Below are 19,445 nucleotides of genomic sequence, written 5' to 3'. Positions count from 1 at the left end.
GAATCTGGTGGGATTAGCTCAATGTAGATAAGGTTCTCCATAACTCTGAAACATCCCATTGCCAAGCTTTTCTTGAATGGATAACAAACTGGACACACTACAACAATTTCATGTGGCGTTTTATACTTTTCAAGAACTTAAGTGTAACTTAACTGGAAAAGTGTCACTTTTTTATTTTTATTATATTTGAAAACAGGGTCCAGATGTTGGATCGCAGCCAGTTGTTAAACTTCATGGGATGCACAATGTGCACTTGGGATGGGAACTAGCGATAATAGAGATCTCCTGACAACGTTCCCTTTAGTAAATAGACCTCCGGGAGTTCTAGTGTTGTTAACCACAAGATTTTTGGAATAGAGGAGAAACATGGTTTCTCCCTCTGGTCTCCTCTGCACTGTTCTCCTTGTTATCAGGAAGCAGAGCTCCATATCAATGGCTGATTTCTGTTAGTGATGCTGGCTCCTGTTGACAGGGGAGAGTCCAGCCTGATCTCCTATGCCAGGGGCGTCCAACCTGCTGCCCTCCAGCTGCTGCAGTACTACATCTCCCATCCTCCTCTGCCAGCCCCTTAGCTGAAAGAGCATTATGGGAGATGTAGTCCTGCAGCAGCTGGAGGGCCGCAGGTTGGACGGCCCTGTCCTATGCGGTGGAAAATAGCGAATATATTAATACTTCCTAAGGGCCGCCCTAGCACCTTTTTCATGGATGTGCATAGGGTGATCAACAGGTCAATTTGATACTAGCAGTAACCAAGGTGCTGGGTTATAGTACTCCAGCTGCATCTACTGACTACAGCCCCTATCATCGTTGGCCCAAGCCGAGCAACCCATTTTGAAGAAAGTGGTTGATGCTTAAAAAACTATAGCTTGGCCAGACATAATAGGTTTTTAAAGTCCATTTTATATTATAAGATTTTAGAATCTGAATCGTAAAAAAAAAAAAAAAGCTAGTAACTGCAAAACTGATCAATCTACTATTTATTTTGAAGATGCTACTCTATCTCTAAAATGCATATGATGAGTGTTACCTTATGTTTTATTCATCCTCTATAGACATTTAGGATTCCCCGTCCTCTCCTCCACGCCTTTGCATTGCTGGAGATACTTTTAGCTGAATTCTGCAATGCACAAGGTGGCTCTTGTGTGATTTCCAGGGGTCAAACATTTTACATATTTAAAAATGTCAGTAATTTATTTATTTGGCGTTTGAAAGATTAAATCTATAGAGAATTATACCGTGTCTGCAATTCCCTGTTCAACTCACTGATCCCTTGTATAAGAGGGGTGAGGAAGATGCCATGCTATAAAGTGGAATCAAGTTGCATTTTTAAAGATACATATAATTAACTCCATCACTAAGTGAAATGAAAAACACAGTTCATGGGTAATCTAAAATTTGAAAGACTGTTCACAAAGTTAGATACCAGGGAAACTGGAAAAAAAAACCCTGCTTGCCACAAATAAAGTTTTTAGCAGCTTTTACATTTCTTGCTCCATACATTATCGTCATCAAGGCACTCTTGCTTTTTTTTTTCTATAATTTTACTCAAAAAACATTTAAGAATGGGTTTCTAAGGGTTAAACTAAACAAATGTTTCTAATACTAGTTTTAGATGTGTAACTGCATTATCTTCAGTGGGTCAAGGACTCAGGGATTTTTTTCAGTAGTTTGACTATACTTGTACTGTATTTTTATTATTGTTTTTATGGTGGTAAGAGCGCTTGGAAACATAGAATTTGGCAGCAGATAAGAATCACTCGGCCTATGCAGTCTGCCCATTTATTCTGATGTAAAGACTCGGACTTTAACCAGTCCTCGGTCTCATCCTAGATCCAGGATTTTTTTTCCTGGAGCTTTTTGTCTATCCCATGCATATTTGAATTTCCTCACTGTATTACAACTTCTATTAGTGAGCTTCTTGGGCAAGAAAGATTGAGCTGACCTTGAATAACGTATAGATAAATCTGTGAAAAGTTGTAAAAAACCTTCCATGTTACCTATGCATTATACAAGACAAACCCAAGAAAGCCCCAGAGGAGAAGCTCACCAGGGTTTGCACTCAATCACAGACTAATATCAGGAAGCTTGTATGTTCAATTCTCCTTCACATGCCCTTTTTAGTGAATAGACCCAGTTGTGTATTCTGGCCCTATGGGGACAGTTTCAAGGGCTCGGCAGCCCCTCTTCCCGGGGATAGATTGTCCTACTGGGTTACCAAACTTCCCAATGCATCCTTTCTTCATGGGCCAGTTAAGGAGATAAACCATCCCTGGTTCAGACCTAGCACAGCGCCCTGCAAAGATACTGAATAGTCCTCTTTGTATAAATTCTAAGTGTGTATAATGCTAATTTCAGCAAGACAGTCCTGGCTATCCATTTTCCATTTCAACAGGAAACCTCCCCAACTTTTATGGGCTTGTTTTCAATGAGCAATCTCTTTTAATGACAGTCTATGAGAAATATTCAGAGCAGGTACCTCTACTTCTATAATTATTCATATCTTTGCTTCTTCTAATAAAGCAGGTTTTTACACAAGTTATTTTAACTTATATATATATATGTACCTCTTGCACCAAAGTCCTCTTATGAACTTCCTGGGGAAAAGTTTAAAGTTAGGTACAGTGGAACAATGATAAAAACTTCTATAACAGCGCAAATTAGCTTTCTTCAGCTTGCTGGGAAAATACAGCAACATATGACCCTTTATCATCTATCTTCCTAAGGTTGAACATACCATTTCATATAGGACAGGTTATATTTTAGGTATAGGTTTCCTTTAAGTAAATATTCAAGAGAAGGTACTTTAGTTAAAATAATAAAATAAACTATATAGTAAAAAAGTTTTATAATACAATACCTAAAATAGATATACTCGACTAAATGGGTTTTTAATGCAAAATATATGCTCAAATTCTGATGGCCTTTTGCATTTTTTTTTTGAAAGCCATGCCATAATCGTACATGCTTTCTGCAAATTTTCAACTTGGTTTCTCAACCCCAGGGCTATTAAGCAATCTTTGAAAATAAGGATTGCTTTATATAGTGTTTTATAGTGTTTATAGTGTTAGTGTTTTTTTTCCGGGCTACCAATGCAAATGTTATGCCCAACTGCTGTTTTTAACCTGAACAGTGTACATTTGTGTATATTCAACTGTAAATAAAATGTTTTTAATATTTACACAGTTTGTACTTTTGTCACTTTTCTTATTTAGTGTTTCTTTAAATGTTACCGTTGTATTACTCCATGGCATTTAAAAAAAAAAATCCAATTAAAAAGTAATAATTGTACTAACAGGTTTATTGCACATTTATAACAATTAATTTTAATTCTAAATATTAATTTAGGAAAAAACAAAAAGCCTGAATATAGGGAAAAAGTTTTACTAGTAAATATTAATTCATGTAAACAATTTTTTCATATTTAATAAAAGCTATGATTGAGAAAAATATATTTTTTTATTTCCTTTTATTTGCCAACCTGGCCCCCCAGTTATACACATCTGCCCCCAGAAATGCCTACCCCCTATTTGCCACTCTGCCCCATGATGTGCCTTTAACCCTCTATATGCCACTCTGCCTCCAGAAATGTCTTATACCCTCCTATATGCCACTCTGCCCCATGATATGCCTTTTAACCCCCTATATGCCAGAGTGGCATATAGGGGGTTAAAAGGCATATCATGGGACAGAGTGGCATATAGGGGATTAAAAGGCATTTCTGGAGGTATATATATATATATATACATATATAACTGCTAACAGCAATCACACTCCTATCAAGCCAAGGCAGCCAGTACATGCTGGAACCTGGGGATGATAGTAGTGTGATTACAGCCTCCCTATGCCATGCTACCACCCCTACCCCCCTTACACATCCATGCTATCACACACACACACACACACATTCACAAACATTTAAATACTCATTCGTTCCATTAATCACACATACTTGCTCAAAAACCCTCCCCCACCCCCTTACCTGAACTGCAGATCTCTCACTCGCAGACTTCTGCAGGGGCCCGGCTGTGCGAGCAACTTCTCTGGCCCCGCCCCCAGAGGAAGGAGGGGGAGGCAGAGTTATGTGAGGACTTTGCTAGCTTCCTGTTCTCCTGCAGATAGTAGGAGCGACGCTGCTCGCGACCAAAGCCCGGTAAGCATCCTGGCCCCAGCGGACATTTTTTTGAGGTCTGATTAGAAGCCGACCTCGATTATAAGACGAGGGGTATTTTTCAGAGCATTTGCTCTGAAAAAAACCTCGTCTTATAATCGAGCAAATACAGTATTTCATATTTAGGTTTAAATTACACCTCAAGAGGGACATTTTGAAATTTAGAGTCTATGTTTTTGTTCAACAATCCATATTTAACCAATTAATTATATCAATGCATTCTGTTCCAGGCTCATTTGGTAGGAAGCAGATAAACACACTGTGGTAACATTCATATACCTGTATTGACAATAACTGGAATACATAAGTTGTCATTTTCCACACTATGAACTTCCAACCACACAGCCAAGTTATAATAGGTGAAATTAGTTATAATTAGTGAAATACTGGTGATGGTACTCTTGTTTCATCCACGGACAGTCCTTGGCTCCAAGTATAAAGTTTCTCAGCTTCTTCTTCCCAGTCTTCATCTGAAAAGGCCACCTGATCCAGCTTCTCATTTAAATTGTAGACCTGGCTGGTGTTGACTTCTGTGGATGTGTGATCCTTGAATTCCAAAGGGAAGAGAATTAGCATTAGATTGAAATAGATTCTAGTTTGTGGTGTAACAGAACAAATTTACTTGACTAGCAAAAAAGACACAGACAATGTGAGGCATTGCTGTTTCATAGGGAGAACAATGTGCACGATTGTAGATAAGCCTGTGTGTCAATCCTCCTGGTTTAGTGGGAGAAACAGAAGCACAACCATAGCCAACTTAAGCACTTCCCCTGACAGCAAGACCTCGAGTACATGTGCCGGAATCACAATTCTGACTAGGGTCTACTTCGATTGTTTATAAAATGTGATCTGATAGAAATCTATATACTGTATAGATTCATACTGTATAGTAAAATGAAGGAGTTGAAACCACAACTCCGCTGCAAACTCTCCTGTCAACTCTCCTTTAGCAAGTAGACCCCAATGGCTCAGTATTCAAGTATTGTCTTATATCTGCTTTCATCTGGGTTTTTTTTTAGCAGTAAGTTGCACATTTTTTTATTAGTTTACCTCTTTATCTAAACCATAAATTCTCCTCATTTTTGCTACTTTCAAGCGAGCCTTTTGAGAGCGTCGTGATGAGTGTCTAGGAGCATGTGGAGAAGATAGAAACGCAGAGACTGCTGAAGAAGGTGGTGGTGCAGGAGATCTAAGACAAAAGTTGTTTATATAGATTATTTGAAATATCAAGTGCACACTTTGCAAAAAGAAAGTCACAATACACAATTTTGTTGTCTGTACATACAAGCAAAGATTACTAACTCTAGAGCCTCAACTTCTGCTCAGTGGATGACACATCCATACCTTGAATACCGATTCATTAGGTTGGGACTTGTGACATGCAGCTGGGTGAGTTGTACTGAGGTACCCTGGGGTGGCCTTGAGGCAATATTATGGGCTTTGTATTAACCATAGGGCAGAGGATTTCTGATGGCAGCCCTGATACAAGGCTTAGCGCATCTCAGCATACACAGTGTTCTATTAATGTTTTGCCTGTATCTTAAAAAAATGACTTCGTTAATGTGCAAGGTCCCTTCTCTGGAAGGGCTGATTTGGACCCGCATAAAGTATAGTTAAATCTAGAAGAAAGCTAAGCAATTTTACTATGCAGGCAGGAGAACGATGAAAACCTTAGCCAACTTTGACTTGGCATCTGCCTGCAAAATGATTGCTACCCCTGACCTACCTTATAGGGATTACTTTAAAATGTATCTGGGAAATTTTACAAACCTGACTTGGGTTATAGCACTGAGTTGCCTTCGTTGAATATCTTCTGTGTTAGGGACCTGCAGGAGTAACTTCATTTCCTGTTTAAGTCTATCTGAAAGCGTTCCAGACTCCGCGTAGTCTACAATATCATACATAATCGTTGTTCTTGGCACATTTTTGAGAGACAGCCTCCTCCAGCAGTTATCACGTCCTCCAAGGTGAGCAGGTGTCTCATCTAGGTGACTGATATACTGAAACGGCACAAATTGTAACAAAAAAGTATTCTTCTGGATATCTGTGAATATCCCACTTCCTCGACCCTCACACACAACGTTATTAAAGAAATGTAATGATCATTTTCATACTTGCATGTAATCTTTCAAAGTTGCGACATCTATGACATCTGTTATTCTATGTTTACGATACTCGAGTTCATCACATATCATTTGCTCGTAGTAAGCACGATGCCCCATTAGTTTGCAGGCATCCTCTGCACCCTACAACAGAATAAGATAAAATGGAAATATTACTCATATGATGGATGAATAATTCTATAATCTTCCATTCTATTAGTTAGAGCGCCTAGTGCCTAGTGTCCTGGTGAAATACATGGAGTCATGGTATGTGTGGGAGAAGTTGGGCAAGAGAATAAGTTTAAAAAAGTAGATTTTAGGGACAGATCCAAAAAAGAAGGCCATGTCTATGGTAGTAAGGTCTGAATAAGGATGTGGGTACGTTGGCTTTGGCATACTGTCTCTTAGATGCACTAAAATTTGACTCATGAGTTAAGGCTGTCTTCCAGACTCTGAGGCCAGTTGACCATGTGTCTGAATACTGCATGAGAAGCCCTTCTTATACATGTTCTAAAATAGTGGCAAGATGTCTGGAACATTTAATGTTAGTAAGGAATATCCGCAATTAATGCACAAGAGCTACACATATATGTGACCAATGTATATCTGTTACCAGGACTGGATCTATGTAGAATTTGGGAACCGTACAGAACACTTCAGAAAGCATCTTATGATCGTGACACCATAACATTTTTTTAAAAACTTTAATTTATAGTGTTGTATGGGACTTAAAATGTTAATATTATGTCATCACATAATTATTGTATATTATTTCAGAATGTAATAAACATAACAAGACAAAAAATACAATGAATTTTAAATTACCGCACTTGAAGGATTAATTATTCTCTTTCCACTTATGTATCGGTTTCCATAACCACCAGTATGATGAAAGATTTTAAAGACTATGAAAGGCGGAAACTCATAACCTGCAAATCTGTAGGGAAACAAAGCAACTGCTTAATTTTACTTACATTTTGCACATCAATCCTGAGTCCTGGACTTATCTCTTTAGCTGCCTAATTTCAAGGAGGAGGTGGGGTTCAGCGAGGTCACAAAACAGTGAAGACAGGATGTGGCTTTGCAGGGTAAGTGAGTAACATCTGGTTATGTTAGTGTAAGTGTGTGTTTGGGTATGTTAGTGTGTGTCTGGGTATGTTACTGTGTGTGTGGCTGGGTATGTTAATGTGTGACTCTGTGCATGTGTGTTAGTATGAGTGTCTGGGTGTGTGCGTTTACTATGAGTGCCCCTGCTAAGGTGAGGCTCTGAATCTGCCCCTGCTTGCTCAATTAGGTGGTCTTGAGGAGTTGAGTTTGGGACCACCATTGCGGCATATAAACAGGGGCATCTAGAATATTTGGCACCCGAAGCGTGCACTCCCTCCACTTTAAAATGCAAATACACCCACAAAAAAATTAATGTTGGGAAGAATATTTATTTCACAAATTTGTAAATTCTATGTCAACTGAAAAAAATAGAACTTATTAACATAAATAAATAACATTTACTGAACAGATATGGTACAGCATAACTCCCATCATTATATACTGAGCCAGACTTTGATAGTGGTACAGCATAACTCCCATCACTATACACTGAGCCAGACATTGACTGTAGTGCATCATAACTCCCATCACTATATACTAAGCCAGGGAAGCAGGAACCTGGGTCAGGCCGCAAAGACATCTTCTCAGCCGACCCCAGGCCTACCAGGCATGCCCCTGATGAGTGGCACCCAGGCAGACCGTCCTCTCACCCCTACGCTACTGCATATAATTTCTGATCCATATTTAAGTTAATGCAGCTTTGTAGGAAAGCACACACAAATACACATTTAAAGGTGTTGTCACACTAACAGGAAATAAACAGATGAGTCATTGTATTTTTCCCCTGAAAGATTAATGACGTAAAAGCAATAATTTTTTAGGAAACATTATAATTTATTAAAGTATTATTTCTGGGAAGACAATCAACAGTACTAAGAAGGATTTGTCTAATGTTGTATTTAGTTACAAAAGTGTTAAATTCAGCAACGTAGGTGGAAAAGCTCTTGTAACACTCAAATATAATATAAAAAAAAATATAAAATAAAAAAAGTGACATTCCATGAATTTACTGAACAAACATTGTATAGAAACATAGACTTTGATGTCAAATAAGAACCAATCAATCTTGTCTTAGATTCAGGAGAGTCATATCTCATGCATGTTTAAATTCTCTCACTGTATTAACTTTTACCACTGCTGGGAAGCCATTGTACGTATCTACCACCCTGTAGACAAAGTAAATCTTTAAATTACATCTTAACCTCTAACCTTCTAGTTTTCGATTATGCACTCTTGTTCTAACCTCTATCCTCTGAAATAAACTTCCCTTCTGTACTTTATCTCCCTTTAAGTATTTAAATGTTTCCACTACATTTCCCATTTTTCTGCTTTCCCCTAAGCTATACATATTGAGAACCCATTGTCTTTCTTTCTTCATTTTTGTCCTACAATCAAGGTAACATGTTAGTAGCCCTCCTCTGGACTTTTAGTAGCTCTTCTCTGGACTCTCCCCAATATGTCAATATCCTTTTCGAAACTGTGTGTATTGTACCTATTACTCTATCAATACCATACCTGAATCTGACCTTACACTGCATGCCAGGATCTCTTAATAATTCTGCCTCTAATGGGCTAACTTTCTTCAATATATTATATGTTGCAGATGTTTCCTACAAAAAAAAAAGGGAAAAGAACAGATGTTTAGAGAAAACATATTCTGCAATGTAATTGATTTTTTTACTGCTCAAGAAAGTATATTTATTGTCCCATCCATGAACAGGCATTCATTGCATCATACCCATCCAGGAATACATACAACCTCTTCACAATGTGCCATTCCATATAACAATATGCAACAGGGTTCCGACGCACTTGCAAATAATTTAACACTAGAACACCACAGTATTGATGCTCCGTTATGGGTACTTACAGCAGCACGGGCCGCTTGCTTAAGAAGTTTAAACATCTTTCTATTGTGGTAGCATCTCCAAATCCTTTGGATACGAATCACTGCATCTCCCATCTCAATCCTAAAATATTAAATTATTTTAATTAAAAAGCTAAAGAAATATTGAGGATCAGGTTTCTTGAAGGCAAAGGTCTACTAAATGGCAGTAAAAAACTGAATCAGATTTCTAGTCCTGCTGTAGTATAATCAATATTTTGTTAATTAAGTCATATAAGTATAAAAAATATACACTACTGGAAAGAATGGTTTTATAAGGGTAAACCAAACGCACAAGTGCATAAAATGTGTGTAATATGTTCTCTTTGCCTTATAATCCGACTATATGGTTGTCAGCCATCAAATTCTGTATTTGTATGTGACATGATGGAGTGAGACACGACTATACGTAGGGAATTGTTAACTGAACTGACCTTAAAGCTTCAGATATTAACCCTTTCATAATTTATCAAAAAGACTGCATTGTAGTGACTCTAACAGCAGTAACCGAATGGTACTAATAACAGTCCTAAAGAATACCATTTACAAGTTAAGCCCTTAGTGTTATAAATAATAATAATAGTAATAATAATAATATGTATTAATTTAAATATGACTTTACTAGAGCAATTACCTTGGCCTTAAACCCAGCAGCGCACCCTTACTGTGATCTTTAAATTGAAAGGATTCTGCAGAAATGGTGCCGGGCAAACTTATTGCGATGGATGATGTAGACATGCGAGAAAAAGCCATGATCCTGCAAAACAAATGAAACAAAATAAAATATATTCTCAGAATTTTTTCGTGGAAATCAAAATCTTTCAGAATAATCTTTAGAGCTAATTTTAACTTTAACTTGATCCAAAACATTTTTTTTAAATTGTACATTTGGGGGATAGTTAGAAGAATGGCATGCATCCCCTAAAACATTTTCAGGATGTGATTATACTTAACAGTGTGAAATACATAATTTATTTGAAAGGTTTGCTGCCGGGGATGATCATCAGGTCGCTCCCCAGCTGATCTTCAAGCACAACTCTTACTATCCTCAGCCACACTTTGTCATCGCTTTCTATCCATCATTGTTATTCCACTGTGTCAAAATCATTACGAATTCATACTACTGATAATGAATCAAAACCAAGTTCCAAACATTCGACTAACCGATAACCCTCAGTAACGACGAGTCGTTTTCACGCCGTCTGGAATATGTCCAATAAGTGGGTGTAATGGACGGTTTCGCATATTGTCTCAATGCGTTCACATCGTGCTATCTGCCTAAGAGACCTGCTGTCTTGGTATTTATGATATACTCTCTGATTATGTGTTGATTATTAATGCATTCGGTACGGGTGGAGGAAGTTAGTCCCGCGTGAGTCGCCGTCGCTTTCTCGAAGTTGTGCTCTACAGTGGACGCGTTGCTAAGGGAAACGGGGCCTGTCTTCCTCCTGCAGCCTGCCTTCCTGTCTGCTGTCATGTTCAAGGTGAGAAATGAATGCAGGTGTATCGTAGTGTGTCCCGGGGCGCGCTTCTTTCCTCTTTGCAGGGTTTAAGCCTCCGTTGCCTGTAAGGGTTAAATAAGCTCGGTATTGCAGTGTCCCTCGTGTGTGACCCGTGTGTATGCCGTGACCGGGGCACACATTAGCTTGCGCTCTATAGCCTCATATAAGGCGCTTCAGTTTGCGTGTTTCTTGGATTAAATCATTAGCGCTGCCTTTGTTTCTATTGGCCTTCCTTTTGGGGATTCTTTGGTTTATTCTGTGCGTCACGGAGCTCTGAGTGTAATTTCAGGGTGTGTTGATCATTTGAACCATGTCAGGTTTATTGGTATATATGGAGCCGAGTTGTGTTTTAAACTCCCTCACTTGACTCTTCATTAGGAAGGACTATCGTTGCCGGGCTTCTCCAGCAAGAGGGGCTGAGCTGGTCCCTGTATAATGTATACCTCTGCGGTGAGGAGTCTCAGGAGAAATCTCATTGATTTTATTATACAATATACAGGGCCGGCCAAGTTCTTCATGCAGCAGAAGGTCACTATGGTTGAACCTTTACAATGTTTAGTAAAGTCCAGGACTTGGCACCACAACTCTACCTTTTGTAAATAGACCCCCGAATGTTTTCTGTGTGCTTTACCTGCATTACAAATACATTTTTATTTCTTGAGCATATTCACTATGTAGGCTGGTATGGGGTTAGAAAGTAAGGGAAGGGGGGGGGGCGCAATCTTCTTATCTTGGTGGGGAAGGCACCAAAGGCATTGCCTCGGAGCAGCATTGTGTGCATCAAACATACACTATATGAACAAAAGTATTGGGACACCTGGCCATTACCCCAACAGGGACTTTTATGACATCACATTCTAAATACATAGAGGTTAATACTGTATGTACAGCGATAACAGCTTCCACTGGCCTTCCACAAGATTTTGGAGTGTTTCTGGGGGAATTTTTGCCCATTCATCCAGTAGAGCATTTGTGAGATCGCAATCCCAAAGGTGTTGGATGGGGTTGAGGTCAGGGCTCTGTGCGGCCGGTCAAGTTCTTCTACACCCTACTCATCCCACCATGTCTTTATTGACCTTTCTTTGTAGGCTGAGGCACAGTCATTCTGGAATAGAAAAGGGCCTGCGCCAAACTGTTCCCACACAGTTAGAAGCTTAGCATGTCCCCTTCAGCATACCAAGACATTTTGGACAACGCTATATATTTGATGTGCCCACACATATTATTATACATCTTTTAAAAGTCATAGAAATACATAGTGAAATTAGTGATATTAAAAAGACTAAAATAGAAAGAAATATTGAAGTTATTATGTTCGGCAACATCCCCTGTTTACAGTAATACCCCACATACATTTTTTTATGTTCAAGAGGGTCACATCTGTACATATTATCTTATGTCAATAGACAGCTGCATCTCCTGTGCCGTGGCAAAGAGATGTCCCTGCTACAGCAAAAAAGGTCAGGACGAACAGGTACGTCCTAAAGGGCAACTGCAAGTCGGAAGCCTACACAATAATAAACATTAATATAGCCAAATTTAGCCCTAGAGAAAATGGAGTCATATGCAATGGATCATTCTCACTTCTGCATAGGAGGGCATCCTGAAGACATGCCATGTCTGAAAATAGATCTTGGGTAAAGGCATCATTTGTTTCGTGCTGGAGCAGCAGATCGGCATACCTGGGAGCTTCTCGGCTCCGGCTACCCGGAGCCTTCCCTTGTGGGATGCGGCCAGGACCGCACACTGACGTCAGTGGCCAGTCCCGCTGACGGCAGCGGGAAACACCCGCATGTAAAGGAAAAAATGGGCAGGGAGCGGGGCGTGTCAAGACCCCGCTTCCGCGACCCGGAGGATTCGGGTCTGGAACCGGAGTTTCCTTCTTCTAGTTTCCTGAAGCTATTTGCTTAGCCACTAGGGGGCAGTAAGTGCTTTGGGAAAAATGTAACCTTACCATTACTGTTGAACGCAATGCTTGCTTTGGAAGCCATTTACAAAAACACAGTGTTTATCTATAACATATTTGTATTTGTTTGCAATGAAAATAGACCAGGCAATTAAGATGTATACCTGGGAATGCAGCACACATTATATATATAAACAATACATTAAAGGCACCAGCACCAAGTAAGGTGAAGGGAATGAGTCCCACACGGAAAACATTAAAAACAGGGAAAAAAACTATATGTTTTCAGGTACCTTTAGAAACAGTCCTTTCAGACGTCTTTAAGACACAAGTGCTTTGTGCGTATTCCAGACTCATTGGTTGTGGGTATATTATTCATTGTTTTAAATAGCGCCATCAAATTCTGTAGCGCTGTACAATGGTATATATAGGTGATATGCAGTGCGAGCCCACTTCTCTGTTTATCCCAGCCTTGTTTTTGTGGCTCGGTTAACTTGTTCCTTCTATGAATTTGCTGTAGCTGGGGTATTCTATGCCGTTTCTTTTCCCCCATATACAGTATACAGAACATGTGATTTACGGGAGTAATAATGCCCTTTATTACATGTTCTTAACATTCTCTTGCTGTCATCTGCTAACATCTGGTCTTTGTAGTCAGCCTAGTTTTTTTATTTGTTTTATTATTTTGTTGGTTTGTAAGTGTGTGAGCTGTAGTGTAGTTGAACCAAGATGCTGATGAGAACAGTGAACTAAATAAGGTTTATTTGAAAGAATTATTCGTCTGAATTTAATACCGTAAATACACTACAATGATGATAAACTAAGAAACTACTGCTTGACATTATTTATATCCTGTATGTAACAATTTGCAAGTTTTTTCCCAAATTAATATAACCCCCCCCAAAAAAAACCTTGAATTTTTTTTGTCATCCAGCTTCATCTTCACCATACATTAACAAAGGGCCAACCGCAGTGAGCTTCAGTTCCAACGATGGCTTGTATTTTTAAACTAGGTAGAGCTCAGCTCTTTTTGCAGGAGAAACCGGTTAGGGATGGTCCCTTGTAGCATAAAGGTCAGTCTGTGGGGTTTATTCACTAAATGGAGAGTTGGTAGGAGAGTCTGGTTTCAACTTTGCTACTTTTCCTACTATTTAGAATAAGTAAACCCTGTATAACGCACAATTCATTTGGTGCTAATTTAACTATGCCTTATACAGGACCCACCAAGCTCTTCCAGCAGCAGAAATTCACTAGGGTCAGCCTTCGTAATGTATGGTGACACCAAGTAGCTGAACCTGTGACTCTCCTGGATAGGACATTGCTTGTTTAAGATGCTTCCTGTCACCCAATTTATACAGAAGACTGTTTGCAAAACACCAGCACTTACATTATCTGTGCCCTGGTTTTTCATCTTCAGTACAAGGGTGCCTTCGTTAAAACACAGGATGTAAAGCAGGGTGAAAGGACCTGTATTAGTATTAGTAAAAGTATTGTGCCCCCCCCGGTCTCTCTCCTATTTAATTTTGGACCGTAGAAATGATCTCTGCTAGTTGTTTTACATCCGCTCTAATCTAGCTGTTCATTTCACATAACATTTGCCCAAGGCCATGTTTTGTTTCTGCTTATGACCGTAATCTCGAATTTCATTATGTGCTCGTGAAAAATGAACACAAATCAAAACTGTTTTCTTTCCAAGTGAACGTCTCCTGCCCCGTCTGGTATTTTCCATGCACTTGCTGCTGAATAGACTCAGTGTTTTTAGTTTGAGGCTTGGATCACATGACTGGATTGTGTTTATTGCCTTTCGTCTGTGGAACGGAATACGCAACAACTTTAGCGTGACATCAATTTCTGATTTATGTTTTATTATTATCGTACAATCTTCTTGGTTACCAGAGTTATAGATCTAAACACATGTATACCTTTTATATATAAAAAAAAAAACAACCAATAAAATGTAAAATGTCATAGCATACAGTGGATATAAAAAGTCTACACACCCCTGTTAAAATGCCAGGTTCTTGTGATTTTAAAAAATGAGGATTTACCTGAAATTCGCTTAGTTGCATCTCAGAGCAGAAGCCATGGTCCGCAGAGAGCTTTCAAAGCATCAGAGGGATCTCATTGTTGAAAGATATCAGTCAGGAGAAGGGTACAAAATAATTTCCAAAGCATTAGATATACCATGGAACACAATGAAGACATCTTTATCAAGGGGAGACAATATGGCACAACAGAAACATTACCAAGAACTGGACGTCCCTCCAAAATTGATGAAAAGACGAGAAGAAAACTGGTCAGGGAGGCTTACTAGAGGCCTACTGCAACATTAAAGGAACTGCAGGAATTTCTGCCAAGTACTGGCTGTGTGCTACATATGACAACAATCTCCCGTATTCTTCATATGAATGGGCTATGGGGTAGACGGAAGCCTTTTCTTCCAAAGAAAAACATCCAAGCCCGGCTGAAGTTTGCAAAAACAAACATCAAGTCCCTCAAAAGCACGTGGGGAAACGTGTTATGGTCTGATGAAACCAGGGTTGAACTTTTTGGCCATAATCCCAAAAGGTATGTTTGACACAAAAACAACACTGCACATCACCCCAAGAACACCATAACCACGGTGAAGCATGGTGGTGGCAGCATCATGCTTTGGGGCTGTTTTTCTTCAGCTGGAACCGGGGCCTTAGGGTTGAGGGTAGGGCTGCAACAACTAATCGATAAAATCGATAATAATCGATAATGAAAATCGTTGCCAACGAATTTCATTATCGATTAGTTGAATCGATTTTTATCGATTATTAAATGAGGGTTTTTTCAGAGCAAACGCTCTGAAAAATACCCCTCATTATATAATCCGTTTCAGTGACTCACAGCAGCAGCTCCTACTTAACAGTCCCTCCCTGTAATCACTGTGACAACTGGCCCCGCCCCCTTCCTTCTCCCAGAAGGCCAGAACCACATGGCTGTGACACTCATCTAACTGTAAGTATAACATTAATATTTGGGCTGCTGAAAGTTAGGGGAGGTGGGGGTTAATTTAGGGGCAGTTATGGTTAATGGGGTGTTTAGGGTTAATTTAGGGGAAGTTATGGTTAATGGGGTGTTTAGGGGCAGCTATGGTTAATGGGGTGTTTAGGGTTATTTTAGGGACAGGTATGGTTAATAGGGTGTTTAGGGTTAATTTAGGGGCAGCTATGGTTAAATAGGGTGTTTAGGGTTAATTTAGGGGCAGCTATGGTTAATGGTGTGTTTAGGGTTAATTTAGGAGCAGCTGTGGTTAATGGGGTGTTTGGGGTTAATTTGAGGCAGTTTTGGTTAATAGTATGTTTAGGGTTAATTTAGGGGCTGTTGTGGTTCATGGGGTCTTTAGGGTTAATTTAGGGGATGCTGTGGTTGATGGGGTCTTTAGGGTTAATTTAGGGGCAGTTATGGTTAATGGGGTGTTTAGGGTTAATTTAATGATGAGGACTGAGGGTTAATTTTATTAATTTATTAAAGTTAACTTAAGGTGCAGTTAGAGATAAAGGGGGGCAAACTAAGGGGAATCTAAATCCTGGGGGCAGTGAAGATTAACCCAGTACTTATTTATAAAAGTATGGTCTGTGACTCCATGAGGGGACTATGAGATATCTGGGGGGTATAAGGCATATCTGGGGAGGACGGAGTGACATATCTGGGGGTATAAGGCATATAGGGTATATAAGGCATATGTGGGGAGGGCAGTGTGGCATGTCTGGGGAGGACAGAGTGGTGTATCAGGGTGTATAAGGCAGATCTGGGGCCACAGTGGCATATCTGGGGGTAGAGTGGAGTGGCTTATCTGGGGGTAGAGTGGAGTGGCATATGTGGGGAGGGCAGTGTGGCATGTCTGGGGAGGATGGAGTGGTGTATCGGGGTATAAGGTGTATCAGGCACAGTGGCATATGTGGGGGTAGAGTGGAGTGGCATATGTGGGAGGCAGCGTGGAGTGGCATGTGTGGGAGGCAGCGTGGAGTGGCATGTGTGGGAGGCAGCGTGGAGTGGCATATGTGGGAGGCAGCGTGGAGTGGCATATGTGGGAGGCAGCGTGGAGTGGCATATGTGGGAGGCAGCGTGGAGTGGCATATGTGGGAGGCAGAGTGGCATATGTGGAAGGCAGAGTGGCATATGTGGGAGGCAGAGTGGCATATGTGGGAGGCAGCGTGGAGTGGCATATGTGGGAGGCAGAGTGGAGTGGCATATGTGGGAGGCAGCGTAGAGTGGCATATGTGGGAGGCAGAGTGGCATATGTGAGAGGCAGAGTGGAGTGGCATATGTGGGAGGCAGCGTGGAGTGGTATATGTGGGAGGCAGCGTGGAGCGGCATATGTGGGAGGCAGCGGGGAGTGGCATATGTGGGAGGCAGCGTGGAGTGGCATATGTGGGAGGCAGCGTGGAGTGGCATATGTTGGAGGCAGCGTAGAGTGGCATATGTGGGAGGCAGCGTAGAGTGGCATATGTGGGAGGCAGCGTAGAGTGGCATATGTGGGAGGCAGCGTGGCATATGTGGGAGGCAGAGTGGCATATGTGGGAGGCAGAGTGGAGTGGCATATGTGGGAGGCAGAGTGGAGTGGCATGTGTGGGAGGCAGCGTGGAGTGGCATGTGTGGGAGGCAGCGTGGAGTGGCATGTGTGGGAGGCAGCGTGGAGTAGCATATGTGGGAGGCAGAGTGGAGTGGCATTTGTGGGAGGCAGAGTGGAGTGGCATATGTGGGGGGCAGCGTGGAGTGGCATATGTGGGAGGCAGCGTGGAGTGGTATATGTGGGGGGCAGCGTGGCATATGTGGGAGGCAGCGTGGCATGTCTGGGAGGCAGCGTGGCAAGCCTGGGCTCAAACGTGCATAAATTGGGGGGGGCTGGTTGCGAAATAAAGGCAAGAAATGCATTTTATCAAAGTTTTTTTATTATGCTGTTTGTATTTAATATAATTTGTTTATTAAATTATTTTAAATAAATGAAAAATTTACATTCATTTTTTTATCCGATTAATCGAAAAAATAATCGGCCAACTAATCGATTATGAAAATAATCGTTAGTTGCAGCCCTAGTTGAGGGAATTATGAACAGTTCCAAATACCAGGCAATTTTGGCACAAAACCTTCAGGCGTCCGTTAGGAAAGTGAAGAAGAAGAGGACGTTCACCTTTCAGCAAGACAACAACCCAAAGCACACATCCAAATCCACAAAAGCATGGCTTCACCAGAAGAAGATTAACATTTTGGAATGGCCCAGACCTGAATCCAATTGAACATCTGTGGGGTACTTTTGCAAAGAAGAGTGGGCAAATATTGCCACATCAAGCTGTGCCATGCTAATAGACTCCTACCCAAAAAGACTGATTGCTGTAATAAAATCAAAAGGTGCTTCAACAAAGTATTAGTTTAAGGGTGTGCACACTTATACAACCAGGTTTTTGTCCCCTCAAAGATTTCAGTTTGTTTTGCAATTGAATTGTTCATGTTATAGGTCACATTAAAGGTGGAAAAATCACAAGAACCTGGCGTTTCAACAGGGGTGTGTAGACTTTTTATATCCACTGTATACTACGAAGAAGCCATCTGGACAGTATTAAGTCAACTTGTGCAGATGGCGTGTGATTTAGCATATGGGCGTGTGATGTCATAACGGTTTCTCAGTATTTCTTGGCCTTCACTTTAGACTTTGTTTCCTTTCCGTAAAAAAATTGTAGTTATTTAGATATAGGCAATAGGGCAAGTTAAACGCAGACTTTTAGTGGTGGAAACCTGATCTATTAATGTGCCGGTTGCTAGCCTGGGTTTTTGTTGTGCCACAAACCATGGATAAAGAGAAACCAACATCCTTGATTTTGCGCGGCTGCCAAGAACTCCCACACACGAGGCTGGATCTGCAGACAGTGGCGGAGTATTCCAGTTACAGCTGACTTTTGGAATCGTTTTACTTGACATCGGAGGAACACGAGCCCCCTTTCTAAGATTCGCAGACAGGAAGGAAGGTGCTGCTGATTATATTACTGAATAGTCTGGTGTGATTGAGCAAATAATATATTTATTCTTTTCGTTAAATAGGAAGTCTGTCAATGCTGGGAACAAAGTACTGTCAAAGCATTCCTTTTGAAGAGCTAGAAAAACACGTCAAGATATGCGTATCATATTATTCCCGTCTGATCTTTCTGCGACCTTACTTCCTGCCCACAAATAATTATTCTTTAGCTTAAGGTTATCGGGGGTTTTTCCTTTCTTTGTTAAATGTTATAATAAATTTGGAATTGTGTTGGTATATTTGGTGTATGCCCGCTCATATCCCAGCATTGCCACACTGTCCTCTTGGGGCTGGAACCGACCTTGACTTAGATTGTGAGAAAGTAGGGAGACCGGTAAAACAATATTGGAAAGAAACATAAAGAGGGTGCGGGTAGTTAGGAATGGATCATAATGTAAAGTTCTGTGCAGTAATAGTTAAAAAAATATATAAGCTTTGTGGTCCAAAACTGTCTGTAATTACTAAATTTAAATTTGTTAAATAAGTTCAGCCTATACTTGCATCTTATCCTTCTACTTCCAAGGTCATCAAGACCCCTTTAACTGTTTTTCAACATTACTGGGGTACCATACACCTGATTACCCTAAATACAGTTTTTTTTCTTGGTATCATGTATCGGTGGTGTAGCGTGATCTGTGAAGGTCCAGGTGACCCGTTAAAATAGATAGGCTGCCTTAAAAAGTAAGCTATGACGAACAAACTAGCTCTTATTTAATCCTTACATCTGAGCTATTG

The 19,445-nt window shown here is 40.4% G+C and overlaps 1 protein-coding gene across 1 annotated transcript; it reads right to left on the bottom strand.

Moving 5' to 3' along the window:
- Window positions 1-333: 333 nt before the first annotated feature.
- LOC149289737 (uncharacterized protein CXorf58-like) lies at window positions 334-12,444 on the bottom strand. Its single transcript, XM_089490253.1, has 7 exons — window positions 12,349-12,444; window positions 8,893-8,987; window positions 7,096-7,207; window positions 6,283-6,414; window positions 5,939-6,168; window positions 5,219-5,357; window positions 334-402 (listed from the first exon to the last, which is right to left on the bottom strand). The coding sequence occupies exons 1-7, from the start codon at window positions 12,442-12,444 to the stop codon at window positions 334-336; spliced, it is 873 nt and encodes a 290-aa protein (XP_089346379.1).
- Window positions 12,445-19,445: the final 7,001 nt, after the last annotated feature.

The sequence above is a fragment of the Sceloporus occidentalis genome, unplaced genomic scaffold (assembly GCF_023333645.1).
Source record: "Sceloporus occidentalis isolate IW3139 unplaced genomic scaffold, rSceOcc1.0.p SCAF_43, whole genome shotgun sequence".
Taxonomy (NCBI): domain Eukaryota; kingdom Metazoa; phylum Chordata; class Lepidosauria; order Squamata; family Phrynosomatidae; genus Sceloporus; species Sceloporus occidentalis.
This window is presented reverse-complemented; position numbering and strand designations above follow the sequence as displayed.

Bases quoted from the DNA above. Each gene is read 5' to 3' on its own strand.
- LOC149289737 (XM_089490253.1), bottom strand. From the start codon at position 12,444: ATGCCGATCTGCTGCTCCAGCACGAAACAAATGATGCCTTTACCCAAG. The intron at 8,988-12,348 runs GTGAGAATGATC...TTTTTTTTGTAG, and splicing joins GGATGCCCTCCTATGCAGAA to GAAACATCTGCAACATATAA. The intron at 5,358-5,938 runs GTTTGTAAAATT...CTTTTGTCTTAG, and splicing joins AGTGCTATAACCCAAGTCAG to ATCTCCTGCACCACCACCTT.